This window comes from Zerene cesonia, chromosome Z, assembly GCF_012273895.1.
Source record: "Zerene cesonia ecotype Mississippi chromosome Z, Zerene_cesonia_1.1, whole genome shotgun sequence".
Lineage (NCBI taxonomy): Eukaryota > Metazoa > Arthropoda > Insecta > Lepidoptera > Pieridae > Zerene > Zerene cesonia.
Genome location: NC_052122.1, coordinates 8,669,730 through 8,684,123, shown reverse-complemented (window position 1 = coordinate 8,684,123; position 14,394 = coordinate 8,669,730). Strand labels below are relative to the sequence as shown.

The 14,394-nt window shown below is 33.7% G+C and overlaps 1 protein-coding gene across 1 annotated transcript in view; it reads left to right on the top strand.

The window, feature by feature from the left end:
* Positions 1-865: 865 nt before the first annotated feature.
* Positions 866-14,394, top strand: part of LOC119835863 (ankyrin repeat domain-containing protein SOWAHC) — a 45,885-nt gene continuing 32,356 nt past the window's right edge. Inside the window, exons 1-4 of the mRNA XM_038360916.1 lie at positions 866-1,108; positions 1,249-1,871; positions 10,608-10,634; positions 10,828-10,953. Coding sequence (XP_038216844.1) covers positions 982-1,108; positions 1,249-1,871; positions 10,608-10,634; positions 10,828-10,953 — 903 coding nt within the window. The 5' untranslated portion in view covers positions 866-981. The remainder of the gene's footprint in view (positions 1,109-1,248; positions 1,872-10,607; positions 10,635-10,827; positions 10,954-14,394) is intronic.

Here is a 14,394-nt window from a genome sequence, read left to right as displayed (position 1 = left end):
ATAATTTATAAAATTTGTCGTAAGCATGTGCCTCATGATTTTTTTATTTAATCAATTACTCCTCAATTTTAAAAACGTTTATTTTATTTCAAATATAAACTGTGAGAATCTGAGTGTGGGAGTGGGGGAGCCGAAGCCCTTTTCCTTTTCTTAACCCTTCCCAGTCTATTCTTTCGTTTCGGTAATCTATCCTTTCCTTATCCCTTACCCCCTTTAAAGCGGACAGCACATTCGCAGAGCCACTATCTCTGCGAATGTTCATGGGCGGTGTTGATCGCTTACCATCATGCGAACCACCAGCTCAGTTGCCCGCTTAGACATGAAAAATATAAATAAAAAATTAGTTTAGACGCACTTGTAGCAACTTGTAGCTAAGTGTAATTTTTTTTATAATATGAACAATTGATCTGTGGCTATCAACGTTTTGACTCTTTCATAGGAACATACATTGTACATGTAAATACATTGTACCTACACCAATTTAGGCACAGATTTTAAATGCTAGTAGGAAAAAATTCGAAATCTTTAGATTTAAAGCATACAAGTATCAAACGTTGCATTACTTATTTCGTCACAGTCTGATCAGAATGATAATTTTAACATCAATAACCACCATAACTATTACTGATCTTAATGATTTTTTTTCATTGGATTTCTTGTCAATTTGGATAAGGAGAAATAAATATACTGTTTTAATGTTGCAAATTTTAAACGTGAGTAAAAGATTTATTGATTTTATTCATAGAAAAATATCTTTCATATTTAACGTTTCGACAAAATTTTCGTAGAACGGAACGGAACACGCGCCTCGTGCGACAGATCACAGATCACAGATGTCAAACTGAGCTGTTTTGTTTTGACGGTTCGTATTTTTATGGATTTGACGTTCCTAAGGTACCTATAAAATAAAGTTTCCTTCTATGAATAAAGTTGTTTTCAAGTATATCTGTGATTCATGAATATTGAATAAGCTAAAGTAATATGTCTGCACCGGCTGAATTAAGTTTCGATGAAATTCTAAAATATATGCTAGCTCACAATGGAAAGGTTACAAATCATGATTTGGTTAAACATTTCAAAGTGTTTTTGATGAACCCGAATATGAGAGGTGAGTGAAAAGTTCTATGACAGATTATCTAGGTTATATCACAACATATTAGTGTTTTAGATGTTAATAAAATTATATGTTATTGAAAATCGCTGTTGAGCTATTCATTATTTCATTCTTCATTTTATTGAACTTTTTAGATGAAGCAAGAAATACTTTCAAAAAACATGTCAATGCTTTAGCAATAATAAAAAACCAGAACAACGAAAAATGGTTGATATTGAAAAAGAAATACTTGCCAAGTGATTTAAGAGAAAATCAAGGAATATCTGAAAGTAAATTAAATGAATCAGTACCATCACAGAATGAAGAAACATCAGAAGTGGAGAAAGCTGAACCTGTGGTTGAAGCATCATACAAACCACCGTTACAGCTAAATCAAGACTTTAACATCCTCGGGACAATATTACAAGACACCACTAGCTCACACATTCAACCACTCATAGAAGAGGAAAGTGAATCAACTGAAAATTTAGAAGTTGTAGAAGATGTGCCTCCAAAAGTACATCCGAGAAGGAAATCATCTGAAAAGACAATTTCTGATAAACGACCTAGCGTGCCTAATATTAGTCCAAGAACATCAATACCCAATGATAGTATGGATATGAACGAAACCCCACCGACCTTGACATCATCAAGAAGTGAAAGCATGCTTCTGGACAGTGAACAGAAGATATCTGTCAAGGAGAGAAAGCAGATGTTCAATAGGATGGCTTCAGAGAGTGATGTATTGAAATCAAACAAGTTGAGCTTTAACTCATCAGTAAGTATTATTATCCTTTTAACTTTCAATCTACTAATTTGCTCATAAGCTCTGGGTAGAATCCTTAGGGAATGGCGGAGACTTGGAGAAAATATAATTACTGGGTATTGTCCATACTCAGCTTTCTTATTATTTTTAATAGAACAATCATAATTGAATCACCGATTATAATTAGTTGTAATAAAATGTCTTTTTTAATAGAATAGTGAGTAATTGGTTGTTTATTTTGTAAAGCAAGACTTCGGTTGGTTCCACCATTCTCTGATAATGTACTTGACAACTGCTTTAATACTTCTTGACATTTATTTTCATTCTATTTGTCATTTAAACTGGCTGACAAGCTAATCAGAAGATATAATGAAACTGTGAAATCATTTATTAAATTTAACACACTTAAATAAAACAAATCATATTTTTTATAAGCCTCAATGATAGGAATAAGGCATAACAGCATTTGCTGGGTCAGCTAGTATTCAAGTAATAACTTTTGAATTAAGAAAAATGAGTAAATTCCATACATATCTAGACAAAATTATTAGTAGAAAAAAATATTTACAATTGTTTGATAAATAAATTGAAAGGAGACAGTAGAAGTACAGCGGACAAGTAGTTTGAAAGTAGAATTTGATATGTTGTCTTGAATCAGCTAGATACAAAGTATATGCAGCCCATATATCTAAGTAACTACTGTGTTTTTTTTATATCCATACAAAGTAATTTAAAATAATTTTTTATCATGCAAAAATAATTTATGATATAGGTACCAGATTTGTTTTTACACGCTTTTTATTAGCTTCACCTGTATGTTTGTTTGTTGAAACCGACTTCTTTGGGCGCAATGTTGACCCACTTTAAATGGCCAGATTTCGTTCAAACTTTGTAGATTTATTGAGGACCGATGACAATACACTAATTTGATAAAATTGTTCCATTTTTCAATTTGCAAAATATGATAAAAGCGTGTTTTTTAGTTTTTTAAAACTATTATTATTGGTTTTATTAAATACTTTGTAGTACTTTCAGCTTGATAAAATTTATTTAAACATTTAAAAAATCTGTACTTCAATATTTTGATAATTATATATTCATGGGTGCATCAGAGGTCGCTAAGTAACTTAACAAGTGAAATTGTGGGTAAGGATCATCTTCATAGATACTCATATATTACTAAAAATGTGCTGTCCGCCTGTCCATTACTCCCTCTGCCTCCAGGCAATATCGGTCTCACTCACTCGCTGTGATAGTCATTTAAGTTTTTTTAAAGTTAGCAGCAATAGCTTAAGCAACAGTTCGCGCGGTGAAATATTAGATTGTTGACCACTTTTTTGCAGTTGCTCTTTTGCGTATTTGTACGGATTTCGAAGTGTCGAGCAGCAGACTCGCACTTGACTAAGTTCTGTTTAATACGAGTTCTTACGAAACGTACATATCTCTCAGTTCTGTATGATAATCATATCAAATAACAATAAAAGATAAAGCATATTTTCTTTAAGCGTTTTAGTCAGATAAAATATACTATCGTCTGTGTCATCAGTGTATGTTCCACCTAATTTGTTTACGAAATGGACAAATCCAACGTCTCCCAAAAAACGTTTAAGATAGAAGTAACTAATCGCATTTTAATTAGCGCTTTCACTCGCATCGTTACGTATTTACTTAGGTAATTATAACTTTGACTGCGGTCTAATAACATAAATTTTGGGCCTCACTGCTCGAGGTACGCAGCACCTGTTTGCCGGCTGTGTAGAAATATTTTGACTACAACGTGGTACTGTTAACAGACCTCGATATGTTGATTTTACTAAGTATGTGCCACATGACGTTTTTTAAAGCGTGATTAGGGCAAACGTATTTTCTAGAGCATTGATCAAATATCTGTTGGTAAATAATTGCTTATTTTTTAAGTTGCTTCAAGAGTTGTTAAGTATATAAGTTTGGTAGTGATGTCTGTTAAACTGTTACGGATAGAGTAAATTTTCAGAATACTTCAATAATTACGAAAGTTATTTAAGAGTCGTTAAATTTACTAATATTATAAAGAGGTAAAGTTTGTCAATTTGTGTGTTTGTAACGTTGTATCGGGCAATCTCTGATTTAAAAATTCTTTACCAATAGAAGGTCATGAGATCCCTACGAAACTTGCATTAACTTGAAGTTCTCACATTTGCTAAAAACCTAAAAGCCTAAAAGCTGCAATAACCATTGACAATATACGAATATAATTTCTACATATTTATAGTTAGATACGCGTCATAAAATTTAGAAAAGGCCGTCGCACCACAATATATCTATGTATTATAGTTAACGTTTTACGTTATTTAAAACGCCTGTCGATGTTAAAATCCATTATTTGTACCTTTGTATCAATCCTTATCCAAATAAATTACTCTATATTCTATAACTGTTTTGTTAGCATTAGCAGATTAAGTGAAAACAAATAAAATATTATTATACATAACTTTACAAAAAATTAATACGTGGATATTAAATATTTTGTGCACCAGACTTTCATTTTGACAAAATGTAATGTATCTATTTCTTAATTATTATTGCGAACTCGTATTATATATAATATCAAATGAAATAACTTGATATTCAATACTGAAATTTTTTGCTCGTATTCCAGCTCGTAAGGAATAATTACCGTAATGAAAATTCATCATACTAATGTATCTATTAGTATTTATGTTCGATTTTAAAAATAAGCTCCCTATTCAAATGAGACATAAAATCTATAATTGCATAATTAATGCCATCTAGATAATATACGACGTACGGACTAAGACGTCGATAACTTTTAAACATTATATTACCGGAATCAGGACTTGTAATTATAAACAGTAGTTAGTCTTAAAATTGCTGTAAAGCCAGAATGTCAGAACTATGAAAGTCGCATTTATTCTAATGAAGCTCTTTTGAATAATGAATAGTTGTTTTGCGGTTTGGGCGAATGTTTTCTGCCCGCCGACACCTGGCACGGCTAATTGAATTGTAAAACCACGTCACGACCCTTTGGCGGTCAGAATGACGTGAATCAGATTATTATCGATATTAATTTTTCGTGATCGCGCCGGGATATCGAGGAGGTAATGCAAACGGCTAAACGCTCCTCGCGACGCCCGAGGATACCTGCATAATATTACAAACCGGCAAGCTAATTTCTATTATACACACCGACCCCGTCAGCAGCCATAAATTATTTTTATGAATATGTTAATATTATAAATACAAATGTACGAGAGGCGCAATGAATCCCAATGGAGACATTTAAAAATACCCCAATATTAACCCATTACGGAGAAAAAACTTCAATACACATGAATGAGGCAGCCCCTGCGAGGGTTACAATGCGAAAAACAAAAGCATCTAATGACAAATATTAGGCCGCAGTTCGCACGCCTCCGAACCAAATGGCTTTGACAATTGCCTACCTACTCCATTTTGGCTTGTATTGTCATTGAGATTAATATGTGATCTTTTATTTAGGATCATAATCTGCCCATTTCAGCCGTTAGTATTCAATGATTCCGTTTTTTAACGTCATATTAAGTACTGGATACATTAGTTTATCGCCTTGAATGCTTTTCCATACATTAATGAAAGCTCGATACCTACCTACATTTCATATTGCTTGCCAACTAACAAACACGTGGTCGAATGAGTGACATCGATACATCAATGTTAATACTTAAACACTCTATCTAACAATTAGCGACGCACTTACAAGCTTTCAAACAGGATTGACACGAGTTTATGTGATATAGAAGTTCAATTACAGCCGACGCGGAAGCTAATAAATTATAAACGAACAATCCACTCACTAATATGCCACATTGCCACCCGGCCGAGGAGATCCTGTCGCATAAATCAACACTGAAATAGACCGTCGACGCTCGCATCCGTTCGTCAATTGAAATACTTTCTAAAAAATTAATCTACAAAGACTTTATGAAAGTGTAGTCCTCTTTCTCCTATGCTATAAACGGATGCTTTAAACCCGAGCGGCTTATAATTTTAACTTTATTTTCAAACCGCTTCCTCTCGAAGGGTAATTTGGATTTTCAATCTCATACGGTCCAGTAAATGCGAATAATGCTGTAATTTCGTTATTATTTCACAAATTTCGACGAAATTAGAATTATAACATATGTTGGATATCAGAAAAATTCAGACACGAGACTTAAAAATTAAAATATTCAATGTTATACTGTAGTTAATAACTATTTTGCATTTACAGTGTTCGCGGAGAAAATCAAATGTGGCTAAGAACTAAACTTATTAGGTATTAGGTATTAACACTTTCTTTGCAATTTATGGAATGGACATATGTCCATTTGAATATAGTGAGCGGAAATTTCGTTTTCGATGTCATTCGATAAATTTGTTTCATGTCGTTGAATCAGATCCTTGATTGTTTGACTTTTTCCTAAAGCTCATCTTAAACATACACGATATGATTACATATCTCAATAATTCCGTGTCTAAACTCGCTACAACTATCAAACCACATGAAGCAGCTGTTTGAAAAATACATTCGACATTCCGTAAGACAAGTGCGCGTAAAGGTGAATTTGCTGTCCAGTCTGAATGCCAGGGTTATATATTCTCAGATCATCAAACTGTAATGGACTGCGCTCGAGCCTATATTGTTGATAATGTCAATATCATCATCATTATTCATGGCGCATAGTGTTTTGAATACACCCTCGTGACTTGAGGTCGATTGTCCCTCGACAATTACCATAGTGTGACTCCAGAGCGCACGTGCGGCGTTAATATTGGACTCTAAAAAGGTCATTCGTGCATTTTGTTGTTAGTACTTTTGGCTCTCCTAATATACTCTTCGTGACTTCGCTACTCGATCTGATATCTACTGATTTAGCCACGAGCTTAATTTTATATTCATTTTTATGACATTCGAACCTCTTTATTGTCAAGTTAATGTCTATTCCGAGAGGCTAGCTTAATGTCATGATTTTAAAGCTTCTGCTAAGTAAGTCCTAAACGCAGAATTCAATTCCTTTTTAGTAGTCTACTACTCCTGTAAACGATTTTATTACCATCGCCCCTACAGGCTGTGGTAATTTTAAAGCTACTGATGTCATTACGAGCTCGACAACATGTCCTCAAATTAAACATTATGAATGGAGATGAAAGTGCACAATAATTAAGATGTTTGTTTTATATTTTCTATTCAGTGTTGTATAAATAAATAAAATGTCATACATCGATTCTTAAAAATACATAGTTGAATACAAATTATAGGACTTTATTATTATTTATTTTATACAAAATTATAGCTAACTACGAATTTCTAATTTACTTTCAAAGTAAAAAATAGTGCATAAATATTGCAAGGTTCTCATTCAAACTCGCACACAATGATATGTTTGAAATGATGATAATTTATACTCCATTATTGCTTCAACTATTCGCAGTAGAACATAATAATGGCAATCGTTAGATCAATAAATTGCGAACAGTTTAGTTTTGTTTCCATCACATTTCGAGCGTCCGCCGCAGTTTGTCGTTTACCAGTCGACGCTCGTGTGAATCGGTTAGCTGTATTGTTATACAGCAAATCATTTGCGTTGCGACAAGCTCGCTACTCTATCATCCACTGTAACACAATAATGGTCTTAATTAATTTTCCCATTAACGCATGTACGCTACATATATCAATTAATTACCAATATTAAATCAATTCACGGATGCCACATGTCCATTTACTATAATGTTGATCTGACACCGATCCGTCAAGAAGTTACTGAAAACAAGCATCGTTAGTACTTATAGGACGGCATTGTTTTGAACGAACGCAGCATAGTTGTTATGCACGATGTGAGCGATAAGCGATCACGGTCCGTTGCGATCTGGCAGGAAAATATGACCGATTTCATTGTTCTCGCGCTGCTGTTGCGGCCTGAGAATCACTTGCAGCCATCAACGACGCGGATGCCACAATCAACGAGCCTTGTCGATCCTATGGATATAGGAACGGATGAATTAGCTGCCAGCTATTGAAAGATATAAGGTGATACGCATTATACGCTCCGTAAGAAACAATCGAATGTGGACTCGGAAGTGTGCAGAAAAAGTGTTTAATAGAAACGATTTGCATATACACGCTAAAGAACGGATTGCGAATTAATAGTCAAATTAAGTTAAGATAGTTCTGTGGGTATCTGATGTGCGATAACATCTTATCGTGTACCGAAAGCTCCGTCTAATCCCCTTGTCTATAATGATCCTTGTCGTACACAATCAGATATAAAATGTTGTTTGCAATTGTGTTGATCGGTTGTAGTTATGTAAATATTGTTTTGTCTTATCTTGTTTTTAATAACAGGTCTTGACTCATCATATATACGTGTACATCATGAGTACTGAAAATTACTTGCCATTTTATAATTATGCTAGAGGTAATTTTCTTTAGCGTCGCGTGTTGCAAATTATGGTCATAAGTGTTGTTAGGAGTTTACGAAAAATAATAAATGTATTTTAAATTAGATGTAAAGATAACTAGACACTCGTAGTTGACTGTTGATAAATTAACAAAACTTAGAAGAATAGCATAATTAATAGTTTAGGTGCATGATGGGTACATGTTATAGTTCAATTCGTTTGTTGACATCCACTTAAATATTTAGTTGGATTCTCTATTGTGTATTATATCGGTTTATGTTTATAATGGTATATATTAAAGATACATTTATTATTATTTAATAATGTTCAGAGAATCTGAGAGGCGTGGAATCTTAATTTTTTTTCACTAGACCTTCACAATAAGGTTTGAAATATAAGCGATAAGATGCGTATTTCTTTTGTTTGTCATCTATTAGCATATTTGTTGTCTACTATAGATGATAAGATAATTTGATGGCATTTTAAAAAGACGAAGTTCTCTAACGTTTTTAGTGTTTAGTCACCAAATGTAGTCCTTTCGCCTAGCTTTGAGCTGACAGCGATCGTGTTTTTAGTTGACAGAACTCATAATCTTTCCTTCACGTTAGGCTCACGCACGTCTCGTCTTGGTCTTTCCACGGTGGACGCAGGGTTATGTCGAATGCTATGTGTATCGATCGTAATGCCGTGCCGTCGCCACCACAATGTGGCTTCGCACACCCTGACGCGGCGTCCCGTTGCGACGCACGCACGCCGCCCTACGGCGACCCATTGGCGTCATGATTCCTTTCAATACATTCAAGCTCCTTTCGTAAATTTTAAGACGTCACCTAACTTTGTCCTTTGCATAATGATAACGGAGACTAGACATTAATACGAGCTTGCCGGCAGTTGTTGGAATTTCATGGAAGTCGGGTTATTAATTTAGTACGCTTCTTACCATAAACATGTAGTAATGAATAATTCACGTTGGATAAGTTAAGGTTATTTCTAATATAAGACAAATTAAAATATTGAAGTAATATCACCTCATACCTATTTTCGAATCGTAAATCAACATGAACAAAGGTTCTTTTAAACTTAAAAATGTAACGCTTTTATCTGCTTAATAAACAGTCATTCAACCTTCTAGAGACATGTTAATCCTATTCATTACCACATAGATTAGTTACGTGTTAACAAGGAACTGAGGCTTTATTGCTACGTAGGTGCAACAAATTAGCCTTGTTTCCATTTTATTGCAGACAATTTCCTAGACGTCTAGTCTTAAAGCTTAGACCCTTCTTAAGACTTGGTAAAATGTTAATGACTTTGTATCACAGAATTGTTTGATGTTAAATATCTTAACAGTCCTTTAAATAACACATGTTGTTTATTAATAGATGTAATTAATGTATACATACATTTATAATAAACAACATTAGAGAAGGTAGTCTATTTCACTCTCTTGGTGGGGTTATTATGTATTGATAAACGAAATATGCCATGACAGTAATTAGAAACTAATAGAATAACCAACGTTAATGTTTTCCTAATAGAATATTCAAATGACTAATGCGTATATAATGAGGAAGTATAACAATACATCATTCTAAGATTAATAGTTAATTGTTGTTACCTAAGTACTTAAAAACTGGGAACGTACAAACTTAATCTTCTTATTAAATCAAACACATCACATTAAGGATGTTATCTTGTCAATATCGAAGTCCCTAACAGTGGAGCCAATAGTGTAGACATAAATATGTAACGACAGGTGGTAAAGTGGTCATGCTGGGCAACGCACGTCCACTGCTCCGAGCCAAAAAGAGCTATCCTTTATCAATTGTGCTTCAAAATGAAACCTTATTATTAGCCAATAAGTATCATAGTTGTTATAATTTCCAAATGCCACATCTTACACTCCATTTGCGTCATCAATCGCATCGCAAGCCTGAAGACGGGAGAATTCGAATTTATTGACCATTAATTCAAAATATTATTTTCACAATATAAGTACTCATTTATTAATTTTGAAATATTAGGTTCCGATTAATTTATATGTGTCTTTAAGATATTTATTATGTATGTAAATATCATCTTTATTTATAATACTAATTTTTTTCAGACGATGACTGCTGCGGTGCAGTTCGATTCAATAATTCTTGCATATTCATGTTTAAATGCTAGAAATATTCATTAAAATTGTCATTAATGAGTCTCATATGGTCAGAGTGGAGTCGTATTATCGCTTAATGATATTACATATAAACTATCTAACCCGTATAAATAGATGAAGTGTTCCGATACGTTATCAGTGATGAAATATTTAAGAAATTTGTTTCTTTTCAGAGTGTCGACGAGGAAGACAGAGTTTCGGTGAGTGATAGATAAACCGCTATAGAATAATTTTATGCTATCATGATTTTTAATTTAATACTACCTATATTCGTAAGATTTAATCATTCACAAGTATTCACAGTATTAAACGTGGCAGGCAGAATTTCCTACACATATCGTTTTCGCTCAAATGTAATAATAAATAGTGTAAGTTATTTTTAATGTTTATCAGTTAGATCACAAGGAGTCAGATCCCCTGGACTCGAAACAGAAGCAATGGATCCTATGCGCCGCTCGAGGTGATTACCACGTGCTCGCGAAAATGTGTAAGGAGAACGCTAAATTGGTTAAAACTAAGGTAAGTGCCTTTTATATATACTTTTCTACTTATATTTAAGGCTCACAGTATATACTTTTCCGCTTCGCTCGCGTATACACATTTGTTTCATGTAAGCTTGAAATTTAGTAAGTATTAGCTGTTCACCCCGACTTTTCCCGTGGTACATATATAGCCCATGTCAGTCAGTGAGGTTGCAGCTTTCTAATGGTTGAAATCGGTCCAGCAGTTTTTGCGTGAAAATGTTACACACAAAAATAGAATGTTTTCTTTTTGTAATATTAGCGTAGATGTATATTTATTGTTCCCGGTCATACCTTCTGTTAAATCAATTTCGTAAAAGTGTGAACTGTTGTTTTACTATGTGCCTGAAGTTCCTTTTTTTAAATGCTCATATATATTCACATACGTTTTATTAACTGTAAATTTATCTTTAAGATATAGTTTACTACATGTAGCTTAAACCAAATTGGATCGTTAATTGACTTTTATGTAGTTTTGATAATGGTATATTCGTCAGTGAATTTTTTTATAGCGATACAGTTATTCGTCTCTCTATAAATTTTAAAATCTCAGGATCTATATTGAATTATTGTTCTTTCTATACATAACGAATTTGAAAATATCAATAGAATTTATCATTATGAGTTGTGATAAAGTTCTGGACAACTTAAAATATAAAATTTTATTCAACGATTAACCATTAAACATAGTTAGGAATAGTTATAAATGATATTTTACATCTTGGATTAAAAGGATGCTAATTTATTTTAATTGTATTTAAATTCTTAGCAATATACTAATAATCGTTCATCATAATATGCACTCGCCCCGTCTCCGCCATACACAAACTGACGATGTTTTTTAATGGTGTGCAAAAATTTTAACAAAAGCCATTGGAATGGTGAGAAATCGTTACATTAAATTATTATTAATATCAATACCAGTACACCTTGTGTTCTCGAATTGTTACAACGGATCGGCCACATTCACATCGGTCGCCGTGAGATGAAATCAAACTATTTCCGTAAACAAAATTGGCGATGTCAAAAAGGCGATAAACGGTAACGGATGGAGGTCCCTCGTTTCGAGAGCACATGCCCAAGGTGTGCTTCTAATTGGGTATCGAGATTCCGGCGCCGGGCGCGAGCCCCCCGCCGCAAACTATCTTGACATATCTACGTCCCTTTTATTTTTACGAGCCGTCTTTTTGTGTTTTTTTTTTCGACTATTGTTTATGCCGTCTCAACGCGCTGATATATGGACGTCATATAATTCAGAGATTGCTAATTCTGCAATTCTACTGCAAGTGGGTATGCGTGTTCGGTTTATTGTTCTATCTTGATGTATTGCTATTGGTATATTATAAGCTATCGATATAATTACTATGGATTTGTAACCAGTTTAGTGTCCTGTAATATTGATATTTTTATACCACTTTCAATTAAAGGATTTTTTGTCAATTCAAACTCTGAATGTTTAATACATTGTCATTTAATTTAAGTTAGAGTGCTTATGAAGCAGCAGATAACCCTTTTAATTTATTGTACTTTGAAAATTTATCGAAAAATAGGAATTCAAGATAATATACGTATTATGTTATATGAAAACGGCCCATCAATAACGACCAACAAAAACACGAAATAACATGTGAAATAGAAAACGCCATGACAAACACATGTGAGCACTCTTTGCAATCTCCCTATGGAGAAGCTGATGAGCTCATTGCTTTAAATATGGCTCTAAACTTTAAATAGCAAACCATTCTGCTATTCCACCACTTAATCGGATTAAGATTTTTAATTGATCGTATGTATTTAATCATTTCGTTGATTAAGTTTTATATGACATCCTGGCGCTCGCGAGACTACATTACTTTTATTGTGTACGTAATAAAAACTGTTGTGATAGCCTTCTCATTTATTGATTCGTTGTAAATCAAGAGTCGACGCAATTGGATTTGAATTTTATTGCCATCCTCTGCTATCCGAATAGTTGTTAAATGAACTTAATGAGGATTGCCACGGGTTTGTCTCTTTTGTATAGATTCATGTTCGTACATACGATCGTCTGACCCGTTCGTTATTTCATTTATGAGCGCTATTGGATTGATTTGACGAAATTCAGCTTTAATCGGATATATTCACAGCTTTATTTAAGATCCATTAATGTATTAAGTTCATTTATTTGATTCGTATAATATATCTTTTCGAAAATAATATTGTGAAAAATTACGGCAAGTGCTAACTTTGAACACTCTGTATACGAGACACGACATTAAAAGCGAATCTGAAGTGACCAATATAACAGGAACACGGCCAATGATAATATAAAATTTGTCTCCAATTAGTCCATCAGTGCGTCTACAGCACATAACATCTGCTTTGAAATTTCGAAAGGCGACTGTTTTCATTCTCTTATACACCGGGACCTAATAAAGCAACAGTAAATATTGTCAGACAATATGTAACACGTGTTTGCTACTGTACCATACTGTTTGACATTTGTCGTCTCTCCACTAAAAACACTTTGATGATTATTTTCGTATTTGCCTCTCTCGCTGATGGAGTTATACGTCGGTGGAAATATCTCTGTGTGGGTCCACGTGTCATTTTTTTATATGGTCCACCCGCATCAGCAATGAGACATTTAAATATGTCATCGTCGCTTCCTATCCGAGCTCGGATATTAATTGACTAAAGACCGCCCGCCGCGAATCTAAGTTTTGATTTCCGTTTAAGTGGCATTCTTCGAATTTTTATACGGATGTATTTTTTTATATATTTACCAATATTTTAACGTCAAATGTGTTACAGTCTGATTTTAAAGTATTCTTGTATAATCAGTTACGAGGGCCGGGTGTAAAATTAAGGATGTTATGACGTCAGCTCACTCTAAGTTAAACGTTATATGGAGATTCGATAAAACGTATTCACTTTTTCAATTCGTCACACTTAACCGAGTGTATTTATATTTAACTTTATATTATTCGCTTTTACAGCCGTGCAATTTACGAAGTCTAACGTATACCTCATTCTGCTATGTGATTATAAATTATTGTCAAAACGAAATGCGACCTACCACATTCCGACAAATATTTTAATGTATAACAGATTTTTAACAAGGTACATTTGAAATACTACCTGTCCCTACGTAACAAAAACAAACATCTTGCAATTTATCTATTAGAGATAAGCACATGCGGTTTTTTCACGTTCCGTATCCTTATTCCCAATGGACTGAACAAAATACCTTTCTCGTGTTACAAACAAGACAACGTGATTTAAGATAATCTGCTAAATACCTGTATTTGAACGATAGATAATGACACTTGTCCATAGATAAGTGTTTATTTTTAACACGCTTTTATTAGCTTCACTTGTTTGTTTGTATGTATGTAACTCACACCCGTTTTTCTCCCACTTCCCGCGAACCGATTTCATTCAAACTTTGTACACTTAT